The 18,419-nt window shown below is 49.8% G+C and overlaps 1 protein-coding gene across 1 annotated transcript in view; it reads left to right on the top strand.

Moving 5' to 3' along the window:
• LOC116838388 (uncharacterized) overlaps positions 1-10,662 on the top strand; it is a 41,834-nt gene extending 31,172 nt beyond the window's left edge. The window contains exons 11-12 of the mRNA XM_032803524.2: positions 142-190; positions 8,905-10,662. Coding sequence (XP_032659415.1) covers positions 142-190; positions 8,905-9,047 — 192 coding nt within the window. The 3' untranslated portion in view covers positions 9,048-10,662. The remainder of the gene's footprint in view (positions 1-141; positions 191-8,904) is intronic.
• Positions 10,663-18,419: the final 7,757 nt, after the last annotated feature.

Raw genomic sequence — 18,419 nt, 5'->3', positions numbered from 1 at the left:
TTGGAGTCTGACAGGCCATAGTTGAGCAGCTCATTAAAAATGAACCACTTCTGTGGTTGCTGGTAAAGAGAAGGGTAAGAGACATGGGAGCTCGTATAGTTGGGTGTATACTGAACTTTAACTCTTGGTTTATTTCCTCAGGTAACTGTGAAGGATGAAAGAGATCTGTTTACCATTCCAAGTGCAGCAGGTAAGCAAAGGCAACTGTTAATGGTTACTGTGTCCTTGCTAGGCAAGGGACGCCCAAAATGTGCCCAACCAGGAACTTCACCACCTTTGCAGCCAATGGTCAATTAAGAAATGCAGCCTGTGGAGCATACATATCTCCGCATCTCTGCTCTGATCAAGGCAAACTATGCTGGACTTGTCATCTCTGTGAGCTTTGCTTCCATATTGATTAGAGTCTGAATCTTTACTGGCTTATTGCCTTCTCAGTGATCCATTTCAGAGGACCCCACTCTGTTTCTGAATATGCTTGGTTAGGTGTACAGAAAAGTGTGTGGTTCTTCGAGTGATGGTCCCTATGTGTGCATGCGCTCCATGTACCTGAGACTGGAAAATTCTTACTAGCAGTGTCCATTGGTTTGTGCCTGCACCCTGTGTGTCCTTGGGCTTCAAATCGAGGGCATAAGGGGAGGCGGGGATTGACCACCTCTCAAATTCCTCCCTGCCCCTCTCCCCCCAAAAAACCTGTTCCATACTTTTCCCACACATACCAACCCTCCAAGTTCACACCCTTTTGCCCTGAGTCCTAAAGAAAATCAAGAAGGACAGTGTGTTGGTGATTCTCATGGCATCCTACTGGCTGAGGCAGTTCTGGTTCACCAGCATCCGTCAGATGTCAGTGTTCCCATGCATGCATATCCATTTCCAAACCTTCTAACACAGAACAGAGGCAGGATCAACTATCCCAACCCAGCATCCTTCTATCTAACAGCCTGGTATTGGGAAGGATGACGAGCTTAGAGGAATTGAAACCAGCACCGTCTTGGGACCTCAGCTTGGCTTTGTCAACACTCATGAATCCTCTATTTGTACCATTGGCCCCTTGCTCCCTTCTTCACCTGTCTATGAAGGTAGCCTTCCTGACTGCAGTCACCTCTGCCAGAAGAGTGGGTGAGTTCAGGGCCCTTGTGGCAGACTCCTTATGCAGTGCTCCCTAGAGTAAGGTAGTTTTGAGGTTACACTCCAAGTTCATTCCAAAGGTTTCCTCTGAATTCCACATTAACCAGATTATACACCTTTTGGTCTTCTCCCCAAAACCTCACGCCATCAGGAAGGACAGGAAGTTCCACTCTCTGGACATCCCTCAAGCCATAGTTTTCTGCCTACAAAGGACTGAACCCTCCCAGAAATCTCTGAGACTTTTGTTTGCTTTGCTGAGCAGATGAAAGGAGAAGCAGTCTCCTCTCTGAGTCTTTCCAAATTGATTTCTGGTTGTCTGCCTTTGCTATGATCTTGCAGGGATGATGACTTGTCAGAGTGAGGGCTCACTTGACCAGAGCCCAGACTGCTTCAGGGCCATCTCTTGAGGGTTTTTCCCTCCAGGAAATCTGTAGAGTGACAACATCAGGCTCTGTGCAGACATTATGCACTGGTGCAAGCCTTCTACAGCTGCGTTCTTCGGTACAGTGGTCCTATGGTCAATGGTGCAATACAAGTCCTCTCATCCTCCTCCTTGGTGAATACTGCTTGGGAGTCACCCACAATGGAATACACATAGGAACCATCACTTGAAGAAAGAACAGTAAGGTAAATGACCTGAGTTCTTTGAGATGTGGTTCCTCTGTGTATTCCACTACCCACTCTTCACCTCTCCTGCGTCAGATCTTTTCTCTACCACAAACTACTCTCAAAAGGTATTGGAGAAGCATTCAGTCCACACCTCTCCTAATGCCTTCAGATTGGAGCACGAAGAGGTGCAGGGCACAGGTGCGGACCAAAGGTCGCTACTAGTAAGAATTTTCCAGTCTCAGTTGCACGAAGCACATGTGCACCACAATAGAATACAAATAAGGACCGTACATCTCGAGGAACTTCAGTTACTGTAAAGGTAAGTGATCTTTCTTTTTAAACAGGTCGTTGTTAAGAGGACATTAAGTAGATACCCGTGTAATAGGACTAGGGTGTGCTACGTTAAGGGTCTGTATGCCATTGTAAGCAGGGCTTTAAACAGTGGAATGCTTTTCTTGAGGGGAAGTCAATCTACCAGCTGCAAGCAAGAGTTTTTTGTATGGCTCTTTGCAGTCTGTTGCCAGCCTTAATTATGACATGGCTATCAGGAGGATTGTTCAAGTTTAGGAGCTTTCTGTAGCAGCCCCTCATACATGTTAACCCTGTTTCTTCTTCGAGTAGTTGCTCATATGCATTCCATTCAGGTGTGTGCGCGCCGCGTGCACAGCCATCGGAGAAACTTTTCTACCCTAGCAACACTCGGCGGGTTGGCTGGGCGCCCCCTGGAGTGGCGCCACCACGGCGCCGCATAAATACCCCAGTCGACCCGGCCACCCCTCAGTTCCTTCTTACCGCCCGTGTCGGTCGTTGGAACAGTGGAGTGCAGTTGCCTGACCTCCACATTCTTCCCTAGCTTACTCGCTTATCGCTGTTCTTTGTTAGTTAATCGTTTCGTTTACATAGTTAATTAGTTATAGTTGAGTAAATAGTGTTAGTGTATTTGTTAGTAGTTTTCGCGGGGCCGGGGGCTCTTCCCCTACCCCGCGCCCCCCGTGTATACTGGCCTGGTCTCGCCGGGATTTAGCAATGTTCAGCCGGTAATAGGCCAATGCCGGAACAGGAGGGATCCCCACGATCCTGCCTGAACTGCCTGGAGGGAGTGCCTTAGCTCTAAGTGCCCCATTTGTAAGGCATTCAGCCGCATACCCAGGGAGACGGAAACTTTAGGACTCCGACAGCTCTCATGGAGGCTGCGTTTGACACCAGCAGAGTACGAGCCAGCAAACCGGCATGAGACCGCTCTCGCACCGTCCACGTCCGCAAGGCTCCTCTGGCATGGTAGCATGCGACCCTGAAGACAACTCGCGCCGCTCCCTCTCTCCCGAGTGTCGACGTCGGCTAAGCTTGGGCGGGAGCTCGCTGCAGCCGCCCGAAGGCAAGCCTGCTCCGGTTTGGCGCCGTCAGATCCTGGCCCGTTGACTCCAGCCTCCGCGCGGGCCGTCGGTCCGCGCGAGAAGCTCCCGCGGCACCGCCGTTCTTGAGCTGGCGTTGCTCACACGAGAGCATTGTTCGCGGCACCGAGACCTGAATTGCTATCACGGAGCCAGCACCCATGACCTCGGATACGCCACGTCCGTTGACCCTCTCAAGGGCAAGCGCTTTTTCTTCGGCCTGCCCTCTGTCCTGCTCAGGTCAACGCCCAGATCTCGGTCCCTCGCCGCTCTCTTCACGGGGCACCACCGCCTTTTTCCATCGCGGCACCGACTCCCATCGCTGCACACGTTCACCGCGCACGTCCCAATCCGCGGCCCGTTCTCCGCGGCACCGCTCCCGTTCGCCATCGGCACGCTCTGCTCTGGTCACCGCGCCCACTCACCGCGGCGCCGGTCCTGCGACTCGCTCCCCGTCCCACTATTCGCGGCACCGGTCGAGCTCCCGGCACCACACGCAGGCAGATATTTCCCGGAGCAAATCTCCGCGTCGAGCTCGAGGTCCCGGTTCGACATCGGCACCACGCCGGGCAGTCCCGGTCGCTCCTGTACCCCACGTTCCCCAAGACTCCGGTCTGCCAGGCCATTGGCACGTCGGTGCCCTCGCGGCCCCTCCGGTGCGTCGGTAAGAGTCTGTTTCCTCCCAGGCGGTAGCAGCTACTAGCCGGACCGAGACGTTGATTCCCCGTGGACTCTCAGGACAGTTAACGCTCCCCGACGGCAGCAGCAATGGCCATGTGGATCATCCTGGGCTTACATCAGCCCAGGGTGCTCCCCTGTTCGGTCCTTGCACCATGCTCCAAGCGATCGGGCACCAGAGGCTACATCTCCCGTCCTCCTCAAAGACGGCAGAGGATCATGCCATTTCATTCCTCTGCGTCCCTGGAGTCTTACAGCAGGACCCAGGGACGAGTCCTGCCCAGGACCCTCTACTGTCCCGGGGTATCCTGTTCCTCTTGGTCCCGATGCAGGCCGGGCGGGCCTCCTTTCCTCACGGGCCCCCTGCCGATCACTTGACGAGCCCACCAAGCTTCCTTCGCTGGTGGCCTTAAAATAACCTCCCGGTAGGACGTGCGAGAGTCGACGATCCGATAGTCACTATTCTGGCTGCCGATGCCCCAACGCGCATAGCCCGTCCCATTCATTTAACACTATAAGCGACTTACTGATACTTTGGCAGTCTCCAGCATCCATGCCACCGACGGAATGGTGTGGAGCGCAGTTATGGGTGCCCTCAAGGGTTATAACACTTGTTCGCACCCCCCTCTCGTAGTTGTCCAATCAGTAACGAGGAGGTAGCCATGGCCAAAGGGCGCCGGCACCAAAATCTAAAGAGGCTGGCGCTACTACCATCTAGGCGATAAAGTGCGTAAGTCTAGTCAGCGCGTCTTACAGCTCCGAGTCGCCAATCAGCAGCGCCCTCTTTAGGCGATACGGCTTGTAAACCTGGTCAGAGTTAGCCGCTTTACAGAGTTGCTGCCCCGGACTCAGCCAGGAGTTCGACAGCCTTCGTGGAGGACGGGCAAGAAGATCAAGCAGGACTCTCCTCCCAGCTGCCCTGGACGCGGCAGGATGGCTTGCTATGACTGTCACTCCGAATTACGCTGAGACGGATTCCTGTTCCAGGCCTCACCTTACACCGCTACTGCAGACACACTGCAGGATACCCTTTGAGTGCGGGTGTTTGTCCAATAAGACAGACCCTTCACCTAAGCCTAAAGACGGCTAGAGTTCACCTTAAAGTTGCTCGGGATGCACACCCCCGTTGGCTCACGGAGACTTTAGGCCCAGCCCGCGCCCTACTTCTGCCTCGAAACAGGTCAGTTTTCACCAGGAGGCGAGGGTCGGGCGAGGCGAAGACGCCGTCTGGCCCCCACGCGCCCAGTCTCAGCCCCACTAAAATCCATCGGGGCCAAGAGCAGCTTTTAGAAGGGCGCCCCGGACGGCGTACCAGACGTCTTTCAGATCCTTTTCAACCGCCTTCCACTTCCTTCTACTGCGTGGTCGCAGATTACTTCCGTCAGTGCGTGCTGCGCACGTGACGCACGGATACACTCCAGTTCGCTTTCATCCCCGCCTTTCGCCCCCTTCCATCGTCTCTCTCAGGACCCTCTCACGAGCAATCCTCTGGCACGGTGCAATCTTCTCCTCCCTACAGGAACCGTAGAGGAGTTCCGCTTCCGATGAGGGAAGAGGTTATTACTCCGTTATTTCCATTCCACAATCCAGAGGTAGGCCTTCCGACCAATTCTAGATTCGGGATCAAAAGGTGGCTATCAGTTGAATGTTCGCTGGTCTCCCTGGGAACCATATCCCGTCCTTGATCCTGGGACTTGGTACGTTCCGCCCTGACATGAAGGACAGTACTTCCACTAGTCCTTTTCCCGCCGACAGGAAGATACCTTCGGTTCACGGTCAGAGGATGCCCACTTAGTTTGCTGTCTCCCCTTGGCCTGTCTACTGCGAGGGTCTCACCCAAATGCATGGCCGTCGTCGCGCCGCACCTCGCAAGCCAGCAGATACATGTCTTCCATACCTGGTGACTGGCTACTCAGTGGGCGCCTCGCCGCCCAAGTCCGTCAGGACTTCTCAGTAATCAGGACGCTCTTTGTCGCTTGGGGATCCTCCCTCATGTGGAGAAGTTCACTCTCAATCGACGGCAGAGACTGATTCATAGAGCCGACACTGGACTCCTCCTTGCCAGAGCCTACTTGCTCAAGCGCGCTTCTACGCGTCATTCCTCTCCGGCACTTGCAAGAGTCGTCTGACTTCAGCTCGCACTGCTCACTCTGCTGGAGGCATATGCCGCAGCACCCATGTCACCAAATTGCCAGTGCTACGATCCGGCCCTTTCAGCGTGTTCCCGGTCTTCACGTCCGAGCCGGACTCCATGGACTGTGCTCTCACATCCTCCCGGTCCTTCCCGCTCCCTCGACTTGGTGGCTGACCAGTCTCAGGTTTGTGCAGGGTAGCCCTGTTCATCACGACGTAACATCAATAACCTAACGACGGATGCGTCATCCCTCGCTGGGGTCCACCTAGGTCGCTGTACGGACCCAGGGTCGTTGTGGCCGACGAGCTCACCCTTCATCACACATCGGAGCTACGGCCGTTCATCTCGCCTGTCAGACGTTCCAGCAGCATCTTCGTGGCCGTTGTGTTCGGTATTAACGGACAACACAACGGTCATTATACATCAACAGGCAGGGTGTGACTCCATACACTATGGACTTGTATAGCCCGTCGGGTGATCTAGTAGCATCCTTCTGCCCGGAGTCCGAACACCCTGGCGGATCGCTGAGCAGGTCCTTCCTCTGCACGATGTGTCGATCAAGATCGGACTCATTTACTCCATTTTCCAGAGTGGGGCTTTCCCTCATAGACCTCTTCTTGTCCGCTCGAACAGAAGTGCCGGAGTTCTGCTCATTCCGGCCTCCCCGGTCGATAACGGAGCGTTTTCTCCTGCCTTGGAGCCACCGCCTACTGTATGCCTTCCCTCCCTTTCCTCTGGTACAACAGGTCTTGCTCAAGGTTCGCAGAGAACAAGCGCGGGCTCATCTTAATAGCACCGGCGTGCCCAGGCAAGCTGGTAACACCACCCTCCTGGACCTGTCGAGCCGCCTCCATTCCCTCCCCAGTGTCCCAGACCTCATCACACAGACCACGGGAGACTTCGTCATCCGGATCATGCGATCTCCTCCACCTCACGGCGTGGCTCTGCATGGCTGAATGCTGAGGAATTAGCTGCTCGCATCCGGTGCAGCGCATTCTCCTCCATAGCAGAAACCTTCCACCGCAGAACGTATGTGGCCGAGTGGAGGCGCTTCAAGCCTGGTGTGCATCCACGATGTTTCCCCCTTACATGCGTCAATCCGCCGATCCTAGATACCTCTGGCAACCTTAAGCAGGAGGGCCTGGGGACTTCCTTCTTTAAGGTGCCACCTGACAGGCAATATCCACCTTCCAATCCGGAAGTCTGTGCTGCTCGGGTTCTCTCTCACCGTAGTCTCTCGCTTCATGAAGGGTCTGGACCGTCTTATCCCCCACTCGTCCCAGCCCCCTCTGGAGCCTTCAAACTTGGTCTTGAACAGACTTATTGTTGCCGCCCTTCGAACCACTGGCAACTGGCCCGCTTCTCTACTCTCGGGAAGACGGTCTTCTTGGTGGCAATCACCCAGCGCGTCGGGTCTCGGGAATCAGAGCCCTCACTGCGATCCTCCGTAACACCGTCTTTCATAAAGACAAAGTGCAACCTGCGACTCATCCTGCTTTCCTCCCTAAGGTGGCGTCTGCCTTCCATGCTTGCCAGGACATCTTTCTCCAGGTTTCTTCCCGAAGCCGGCATGCTTCTCGGAGAGCACAGCGCTACACACCTTGGATGTGCGCGAGCACTGGCTTTCTATGTGGAAAGAACCAAAGCCCTTCTGAAGGTCTCCGCAGCTCTTTGTCGCGGTTGCAGAACGAAATGAAAGGTCTGCCAATCTCTCCCAGAGGATTTCCTCCTGGGTCAGGGCCTGCTATTTGCCACATGCTACGAGCAAGCTCAGGTTCCCTCTGGACACCTTACGGCGCCATTCCACGAGGCTCAAGCTTCCCTCAGGCAGCTACTTGGCGCTACGTGCCCATCCAGGAATTTTGCCGTGCTGCAGACTCTGGTCATCAGGTCCACACTTTTCGCCACGCACTATGCGTTGGTCCACGTCTCGGGACGACGCGGCCTTTGGGCGGCTGTACTCCAGACTTGCCGGTCTCACTCGACCCCTCCGCCTAGGTAAGGCTTGGAATTACCTAAATGGAATGCATATGAGCAACCCTCGAAGAAGAAACGAGGTTACTTACCTCTGTAACTTTGTTCTTCGAGATGTGTTGCTCATATCCATTCCCACCCACCCTCCTTCCCCACTGTCGGAGTGGCCCGGCAAGAAGGAACTGAAGGTGGCCGGGTCGCTGGGGTCATTTATGCGGGCCATGGTGGCGCCACTCCAGGGGGCGCCCAGCCGACCCGCCGAGTGTTGCTAGGGTAGAAAAGTTTCTCCGACGGCTGTGCACGCGGCGCGCACACACCTGAATGGAATGGATATGAGCAACACATCTCGAAGAACAACAGTTACAGAGGTAAGTAACCTCGTTTTCCCCTCAGCTACCAGTAGCTCCTGCATGTGTTTCAGAGGTAGCATTGATAGTGTTAAATGACTAGAGTACCAGGATGTGGGACCCTTTTGGGAACCTTAAGACTTGCTGAGGGGGCAGGCAGCAGAGAGAATAATTGGAGGCAGGGAAAGTTGCTTGGCCCCAGAAAGTTAACTGCATTCTGTTCCTGCTCGTGCACTGGTCCCTGCTGTTGCCAATGCTGGGAGCAGCTCGTGTCTACGGAGCTTTAGGTACAGACACATTTTGGTGGACTAGGGAGAGGAGAGAGTGTTGCCAGATAAGAATTTAAAAAAAGGGTGGGGGGGAGAGAGAGAGAGAAAAGTACACAAAGGAAGAAGCAAGACAAAGAAGGCGGAGGAGATGGGGGGATGGACAAAGACCAGATGAAAGATTGAATGGACAGAGGAAAGACAGTGTTGTTTTAAAGTTTGTTGTAAGGGGGACAGAACAGGATCACACTCAGCCATTAATGTTTCCCCAGTGGGATTCCAGCAAAATGTTGGGAACCACCAAACAAGAGCTCCAGAATTCAAAGCAGGACTGATGCCTCTCAAGCTAATATTTTGTTCTTCTCTTGCATACAATAAAGGTATCCTCCATGTCCGAGCCAAGGAGGGCGTTTGGGGAAAGTGGCGAAGTCCAAATGCTCAGGAAGACAACAGTTCTGATGTGGATAAAATAGAGACCAATGGAAACACGCACACAGCAAAAGATTCATGGAGCTCACACTAGTTTGTTATAATACAAAGACTGTTACCTGACTTATATACACGCAATATATGAAATATATTGTCACTAGCAAAAGGCTGTAGAAATAGACTCCTTCCAGCTGAAAAACTTCTGAAACTGATTGTCAAGTAATCTTACACTGATAATTTAATACGATTTACTGAGTGAATTCTGAGCACTGTCTCCGAAGTAGCCTGCTGCATCAGTGCCTCTTTTCAGAATGGAAGAGTTTGCATACAACAGAAGAGCTGAAGTATCCATTTGGACAATAGTTGGCTGTTTCTTGAAAGAGAAATTAAGTGAGTCAGCTGCATGCAGAGACGCTATACATGGGACTCCCCCTTTGCTAAGACACTTGACCCTAGAATGTAGCCAACAACTCTTTGCCAGTGAAAGCCATATTGGTAAAGAAAAACTTAAGAGTAACAGGCAAAGACTCATCCAAAATGCATAGAGTCAAATGCTAAGACACTGTAGCCTACATATTAATCCAAAGCAATAGATCGTCGACCCACTGATTTTTGGAGAGGAAAACAGATTGTGATTTGATCAACAGAAAACTTCTGCAATAATAAAGAACAACTTCTTGTTGTTCCCTGTAAATTGAGGGGATGGATGGTGTCCCAGGAGGTAGGATGGTGCGGGAGAATCAGTTTATCCTGCCTGTAGTGGGGCTTTTCAAATACAGACAGATTGTGCTTGAAGTTCAGCAGAAGTGGAAAGGAAGTAGGAAAGTTCTAACCTGAAAAGATAATATTTTGTTTACTTAGGGGATTACGCTAATCTACATTAAAATCTCTCCCTGGCCTTCTGGTGAGGTGTAACCGAAACTTCCATCTGGTGAGAGTGAGTTCTTGGAGTTACACTATGTGTGAAGTGGTGAGAAATTGCTGAGTTTTGTGTCCCATAAGGACATGTCATCTGAGAGAGCCTGGAGTTGGATTATACTTTTCTCTATCATAAAGCCCTGCAGTGTTATAGTGGCAGTGGATGCAAGTGGGGCTTGATCCAATGCCCGCTGAAATCAAGTAGAGACTCGCACTGACTTCAGTGGTCTTTGGAGCAGGTCCTAAATGAAGACGAGAATCCTTGATGAAGAGGAATCTGTGCAGAATAGTTAAATCTTCATGGATTAACTGTTTAGTTTTGCTTTCTCTAAATATTCCCAGTTCTGATTAGTTTCATAATGGAGTCTTTGCTGAACAGAGCTGTGGAGCACAACGATCTGTTTAATAGTATTGCCCCCACCCTTCACTATCTTTTCTCTTTTTTAATGTGTTTCCATCCTTTCCCTGCGATGCTGCCTCACTGCAGGATTAGTAGTGCAGCCTGCTGCTACATTTGCAAGTGCTGGAAGAATTTTTATGCTGTTGAGCAGGGTTGTTTTTTTGTTTTGTTTTTTAACTGAATGCAGGACTCTTTGAGGTAAAGCAGATAAACTGCTAGGATGTTAGGGACCCAGCCTGACTGAAAGTGTCTCTCAGTGCATCACTTCAGCTGACAAACTGTTTTTGCCTTATACCAATATGGTGTTTTCTAGCATTGCTTGAATCATGCATTGTATCTGTGCCTTTTTGTGTTTATAAAATAAAAATACTTGATATTCTTCCAAAAAAAACCGTTTAAAGTATTGGTGATTAAACTTTAGTGTGTGTGTGTAGGAGGCGGGGACCTGTTACATACTGAGAATGGCTATCACCGCATTTCTTCTTCATCCATCCTCCTCCCGTCCTCCTCCCCCAGGTTCCGTTTTCCCATCCTTGGTACCCTGACCCTTCTACACTTCTTACCGTCTCTACCTGCTCCTCCTCCTCTCTCCATACTAATCTCTCCTTTCCTTCCACCAGCACAGATCCAAGTCCTACATTCACCCCCTTTCCACTTCCCATATCCATCTCCCCATGACCACTTCCGCTACTCTTGTGCCACCATTTCTAACCTTACACACATTCTCTCTCTCTCTCTCTCTTTCTCCCCCCCCCCCGTTCCCCACTGTCTCTGGAACACCTACTCTTTCTCTGAAAAGATTTGTCATCCATGACCTTTTTGTATCTTGCTCCCTCCAGCTCTTCACTTTCTGAGACCTTTGTCATGTCATGTCACCCAGAACTCAAGAATCCTGGGAGCTTCTCCTGTGGAGGCACATGATGGAGAAGGCTATGAGAGCTCTCTCCGATTTCAGCCAGGAAGACCCCTGTAATCAGCCTCAACTGATCAACAGTGCCCCTCCAAGTACATTACTTGGAGCAGAGCCCTCAACATCTAAGCCTAAGATCTTTTTTTCAGGGCTGCGTTTGATGGTAGAGAGCACTCTCCTGATGTAAGGACGGATCTTCACTGAGGACTGTCCATGAAAAACGCACTTCCTCCCTGAGTCTGTGCAGCTTGGGTGAGATGTCATGTATGGAACCTAAGGAACTGACACCATTGAAGACCCCTGGATCAGAGTGCAAGACACATAGAAAGAAGGATCTGTTGGTTCTGTTGGTCACCTCATTACTGAAGCATAAGGATAGATGTTCACTGGTTCCATCTGCAAATGCAGGTCCAGACCGATTGTCTGTATTGCTTCATCTATCTAAAGACCAGCCGGTCACTGCAGATAAACCAGATCCATAAGATTTAACTATGGGAACCTCGAACACCAGGGTGTCCTGAGACTCGTATAATACCAGAGGATATATTCCTCCCTTATCTGTAGTCTCCACTTCTTTCTGATCCGGCCCTCCTGCGGGATGTTCTTACTCCGGAGGAGGAGTCTGCACCATTGTCCCAGGAGCCATCTTCCCCTCTAGCCATCTGGTAGGAGTGTCCCGGTACCTACAGCAGCACTGTTACCAGTGGAGCAGGTCTCGGACTCGCATGACTCTCAGGAGATGGCCACACTGGTAGCTCCATGGAAGCAGTTGAACCCTGATAGATGGTGAGGGTAACCCTTTGACTTACTGGATACGAACCCCTCCTGCCAGGGACTACTGGTACAGATTTCTTTGGGGTCCCCCTGCAACCAGTCGATCCTTCTTTCTCGCATTATTGAGATCTGTGAGTTCCTTATGGCAGATATCTGAGCCCCTCTCAAGAGTCCTACTGCTCCTCGCCTGCCGGTTCTATCGGTATATGAGGAGGAGGGGTGGAACTGGATTGACAGGTCCTGACGGGTGCCTCTGCACCATCCCAAGATGAGATGGTCACTCCTCTGTTTTTGTAATAAGGAGAGAGCGCACGGGGCCTGGTGCAAGGCCTAAGGCCTGAACCAAAGTCAGAAAAAGTTATGCTATGAGCAAAAGTCTGTGTGCTGTACCAGCTCTGGCCAGGTTCAGCACACAGAGAGAACTCAGACAGCCTACACCTGACAACAGCCTTCTCCACCGGATGGCCACTGCTGGTAGCAGGAGCTACTGCAGCAAGTTGCGAGTGATCTATAGATACCATTAAAGGGAGTAAATAGTGAGGTGGCAAAATTGGCAAATGATACAAAATTGTTCAAGATAGTTAAGTCCCAGGCAGACTGTGAAGAGCTTCAAAGGGATCTCACAAAACTGGGTGACTGGGCAACAAAATGGCAGATGAAATTCAGTGTTGATAAATGCAAAGTAATGCACATTGGAAAATATAATCCCAACTCTACGTACACAGTGATGGGGTCTAAATTAGCTCTTACCTCTCCAGAAAGATCTTAGAGTCACTGTGGATAGTTGTCTGAAAACATCCACTCAATGTGCAGCAGCAGTCATAAAACCTAACAGAATGTTGGGAATCATTATGAAAGGGACAGATAAGACGGAAAACATTATATTGTCTCTATATAAATCTGTGGTCGCCCTCATCTTGAATACTGCGGAATATAGTGGAGTTGGAAAAGGTTCAGAAAAGGGCAACAAAACTGATATGGGGTATGGAACAGCTGCCTATGAGGACAGATTAATAAGACTGGGACTTTTCAGCTTGGAAAAGAGACAACTAAGGGGGGATATGATAGAGGTCATAAAATGATGGGTGGAGAAAGTAAATAAGGAAGTTATTTACTCCTCATTACACAATGACTAGGAATCACCAAATGAAATTAATAGGCAGCAGGTGTAAAACAAACAAAAGGAAGTATTTTTTCACACAATGCACAGTCAACCTGTGGAGCTCTTTGCCAGAGGATGTTGTGAAGGCGAAGGCTATAACAGGGTTCAAAAAAGAGCTAGATAAGTTCACAGAGGATAGGTCCATCAATGGCTATTAGCCAGAATGGACAGGGATGGTGTCCTTAGCCTCTGTTTGCCAGAAGCTGGGAATGGGCAACGGGATGGATCACTTGATGATTCCCTGTTCTGTTCATTCCCTCTAGGGCACCTGGCATTGGCCACTGGTGGAAGACAGGATACTGGGCTAGATGGACTTTTGGTTTGACCCAGTATAGCCGTTCTTGTGAGGTCTTGGACCCTCAATACCAGCTCCTGGACATGGTGCAACCTCAGGAGCTGAGTAAGGTAGCCCTACCCATCAATCAGACCATCCTAGAACCGCCTAGAGTGGGATGGCACACTCCAGCATCCTGTGCCACCATACCGAAAAGGGCTGAGAGACAGTATTTTGTTCCTGCCAAAGAGGCTGATTTCTTATTCTTCTACCCTGTCCCCAACTTGCCAGTGGCACAGATGGCTGCTGAAAGCGTGAGGGCAGCCCGGCAGATAAAGGCTCTAAAAGACTGGACCATGTAGGGAGGAAGGTGGTTTCCTCCACAGGCCTGCAATTTCATGTTGCTAACTAACAAGTGTTGCTAGTGAAATAGGATTTTAATACTTATTCCAGGCTTGTGGACTTCACAGACAAGCTTCCCACAGAAGACTGGGCTCAATTTCAGTTCCTTTTAGAGGAGGGGAGGCTAGTGGCAAAAGTAGCCCTCCTGGCTGCACTGCATGCAGTGGACCCGGCTTCCAGAAGTTTAACAACTGGTCTAGACATGAGGGGGATTCCTAGCTACAGTCGACAGGGTTCCCTAGCAATGTCCAAAACGCCACCCAGGACCTTCCTTTTTGAGTCTAATCCCTTGAACAAGAAAACCGATGAGTCCCTGCACTCACTCAAAGACTCAAGATTGATGCTGCATTCTCTGAGGACTTATACCCCAGCCTCTCGGAGGAAACACCAGACGCAGTCCCATATACCAAGGCCACCCCCTCCTCATGCATCTTATTACCAGTGCACAACCCAGCCTCTGCGCGAATGCCAGAGGATTCAGAGGCCTCGCTCCTTGGCCCTCTCCACTACCACAGTCTCTCTTTACTATCCACCACCAGTCAAGAGCCACTTTTGACTCATTGGTCAAGACCCAAGCACCACTACTGTTGGCAACCATCTGTGCCCTGTCATTTTGGGGGGCCATCTTACACTTTTAACCCACGACTGGAACAAGATCACAATGGACAGTTTAGGTTCCGGAGATTATCCACCAGGAATATTTCATAGTTCCTTTCCTTGCCACCTCACAAACCCACTTCCTCCCCCCCACTCCTCTCATGAGGTGATTCTTCGATAGTAGGCAGAATCCCTTTTACACTAAGGGGCAGTAGAGCACGTCCCATCTTGTTACCGCAGAAGAGGGGAGGGTTCTACTTTCCATATTTCCTAATCCCCACAAAAGTCCAAGGGTGGAGACCCACCCTGGACCTTCAGCAACTCAACATCATTATTCAAAAGCTGAAGTTCCGGATGATCACGCTAGCATCTATAATCCCCTCCTGTCAGGAAGGGATGTGTTTAGTAGCGCTCAGCATGGAAGACGCATATTTCCATGTGGATATTCACCCATCACACAGGAAGTTCCTGTGTTTTATGGTAGGCCAGGAACATTTCCAGTTTTGAGTACTCCCCTTTGGGCTGGCTATGGCTCCCAGAGTATTTAAAAGGTTTTCTCTGTGGTAGTAGCCCATATGAGGCACCACGGCTATATGATAGCCCATGTGATATCCAATTGGCTTCTGGCAGCCCGACCTCATCAGGAGGTCAGGTCAGGAACTGAGTTTCCCATACAACTTTTAACAGCTCTAGGAGTTTGTATAACAAAAAAGTTTTTTGTTACCCACAGGGTCAATAAACTTTATAGAGGAATGGTTGGACTAGGTCTCAGAAAGGTTTCATGCTGTGAACAGCCTGATTTTACACACAGACCACAAACCACAGTTTCACTGTTTGGCCACATGCACCTGCGTGACTCCTTTCACAGGCTCCACCTGCAGTGCTTTCAGGCTTGGGTCCACCCCAGCTATTGACCAAGCAAGGACCATATCAACTCCAGCATTGTCAGTCCCACTAGAGTTGTCATTTCCCTGACTTGGTGGTTGAACCCCGAAAAGGTCATGGTGGGAGTTCCCTTCAGCCCTCCCACCCCCAAGGCCACCACTATGATGGATGCTTCCCTCCTGGGATAGGGTGCTTACTTCCCCATGGGAGGCCAGACTACATATAAACTTACTGGAACTGAGGGCAGTCCACCTTGTGTGCAAGACCTTTCATTTTCCTGTACACGCACTCCTTATACAGGTAAGGTGAGGCAGTACCACGCTGTGGTCTATAGAAACAGACAGGATCCTTTGTTGCCAAGGCTGCCTCCCTGTTGTGAAACTGGTTCTTCTGGATAGGGACCAGTCCTTTGTCTAGGGTGAACAGATTTCTAATGATTGGGTACTTGAGTCAATTACCTCCTGTTTTGCTGTTTTGCTACCAGCCTTTGGAATGTCAAGCCAATATGGAGGCAAATAGACCCTAGAGAAGGCATAAGGCTGCATATTCAAAACGGAGTCTGCCGCTTGACACGGACACATAGGAGTCATAAATTGTACAGACATATTCCCACATCGTGTCAACTCCTCATTGTGACAGCTGATTGCCTGTCATTGACTGTGGATGGTGTGGCTTCCAATTCCCTTCCTTTTCATTGTTGTGCAACATGGAGAGAACCTGCAGCAGATGCTGTGTGAAGAGAAGACAAAAGAATTGTGGTGGCAGACATCACACTCCAAGGCTGATTGCCTGTGACAAAGCCTGAACACTCATGCAATGGCTGCAATTGACACAATAAGAGCTTGCCTTCTCTTCAACAGACTGCTGCATGCACTGATTCCATTGGTGAATATGGGCTGGTTTCCCTCTGAAGCAGGCTGCTTCTTGGTGCAGAGGAGATCAGTTGCATTCAAGCTAATTTCACTGTTGCCAGCTCTCATGATTTTGTCTTGCGTCTTAAGTTAATTGTTTTCCTTAAAGCCCATCTGACTTCAGCCTTTGTTCTTAAAGAAAAAATAAGTTTTTAGCCCTCATGGCTGTGGGGAAAGCTTCAGCATGTGATTCCAGTGCACCCAAAAAGCTCAAAAAACAGAAGGCAAATTAAAAGACCCCCCCCCCCCCAATCTATTATTTTTACATAATCTCATAATTTTAAAGCCAATCTCATGATTTTTGGTGAGCCTGACTCATGATTTTTGAACATGTGGGTTTGGCAGTACTGTAATTTGACTGCCCCCATGATAGCAGTTCTATGGCAGAGATCGAGATATTGGGGCGGGGATGAACACAAAATCTTGCTTGAGTTCCAGCTAGTTTAATTAAGGGACTGTTTTGGGTTGTGACCTGTGATATGGACCTGTGTCCTTTTTGCTGGAAAATCAGGTAGTGGCACTATTGATTGATTATTGAAGGAGCTGGCCAGTGCCTGTCGTGAGGATTGGTTAGGATTTTTGAGGATGTTGTAATCAAATTACCCTGTGGCTCTCTTGCCAGGGTCATACTTTGTTGATTGTATACTACCACACAAAGAGAGAGAACTCAGCCATTGTATTTATGAATGACACGGAGGGGAGCTGGGTGCAGGACTCCATCTACCCTTTTTCCTTCACAAATTTGAAGGACTTCTTAAATTAGATTTCTTAACGTTTTCTTCATGTCAGCACAACTGGGGACCAGGTGCTCTTGCTGGTTTGCTCTTCAGGAGCAAATATTTTGCTCTTGACTGTTCTGTTGTGGGCTTATAACCTAAAAACCATCTCTCGGACCACTGTGGGATCCTCTTCTGCCTGCTCTCCCTCCAGGTGTGCCCAGGACCTAACACCAACAGGGCATTCTCTTTCCTCCAGCCCATCCCACCCATTTGGTTTTGTTCACTTCCCTGTTTGAATCCTTCTCCAGGAACCAGCCCTGTTACCACCACCACCCCCTGCAATCAGACTTTAGTCACCCCTCAATGGCCTGCCTGCCCCAATAACTCAGTCTATTAATTTGTCTGTTTTGGGAGGTAAAAGGGGGTGGACCCACTTGAGAGGATTTGCCAGGGGGTTTCTGGCAACAGGCCTGGTTCTCATAAAACATAGGACTGGGACTTCGCTGTAGGGTCAAGCAGGAGAAACTGAGCACTTGAGAAGAAAACCCTTAGGAAAGTTGGAGGACTCCCCAGGACAGACTAGCTCTGTTGATCCTTGGAAGAACACGGATACAGTCTTCTGCTCAAAGGATTGACACTCAGACGTATTCTTTGAAAACAAGAATATTCTTTATTAACACAACATTCCCTAATACAATAAGTTTATTAAGAAGATAAAGAATCCATAGATGTTCTTAACAAGGCATAATGTGATCTGTGCTAATTGACTAAGTATTCACAATTGCAATATCATACAGTTTTTAAATTGCGTCAAGTGGTTACATTCCATATGTGATGACCAGTCACACACACAATGCTGACAGCAAATCCTTAAACATCTAAATCATAACAAACACAAAAACATGCAGCTGTATTATCCCAGACACTTACACTCACACCGTCTAATTATTCATAAACTGGAGAGTTATTTTGCTCACTTTCTCTACTGTCTTTTCCCTCTGAAAGCTGCTGCTGCTTTGTCACTGTTAGCAGCGTTGCTACTGCTCCATTGTTACTGCGTGTCTCTCCTTAAGTGATTTTAGTTCTTTTCTGTGTATCCTTCATTCTCCTACTGCTTATACACACACCAGCACCTTCCACTCACTCTGACTCAAGAGTGTAGCTCTCTGCCTTATAGACAGATTTTGGCCTATTGGGGTTGGTTATTTTTACAATCCTAAGTATTCCCCCCTAGTCATGTTTACGCCCTTTATCTGTCAATCAAAGCTAGACCTGATTGAAAACTTGTGCCGTATTTGACTGACCTGATTGACGACTCGGATCTTGCCTGATTGACCTCTCCCTTTATTTCACCTCAGCCTCCCTGCGTGCTGTTGGCCAAATCACTCCCAGACCTGCATTTTGGATTTCTCTGACTGCCTGTGACCGCCACCTTGCTACCGCTAGTCGTAACCACCTAAATCTATCTTTAACTATTAAACCTCTACAGTTATAAGCTATCCATTTAATTCCAA

Source organism: Chelonoidis abingdonii, chromosome 2, assembly GCF_003597395.2.
Source record: "Chelonoidis abingdonii isolate Lonesome George chromosome 2, CheloAbing_2.0, whole genome shotgun sequence".
In the NCBI taxonomy this organism is placed as follows: Eukaryota; Metazoa; Chordata; order Testudines; family Testudinidae; genus Chelonoidis; species Chelonoidis abingdonii.
This window is presented reverse-complemented; position numbering and strand designations above follow the sequence as displayed.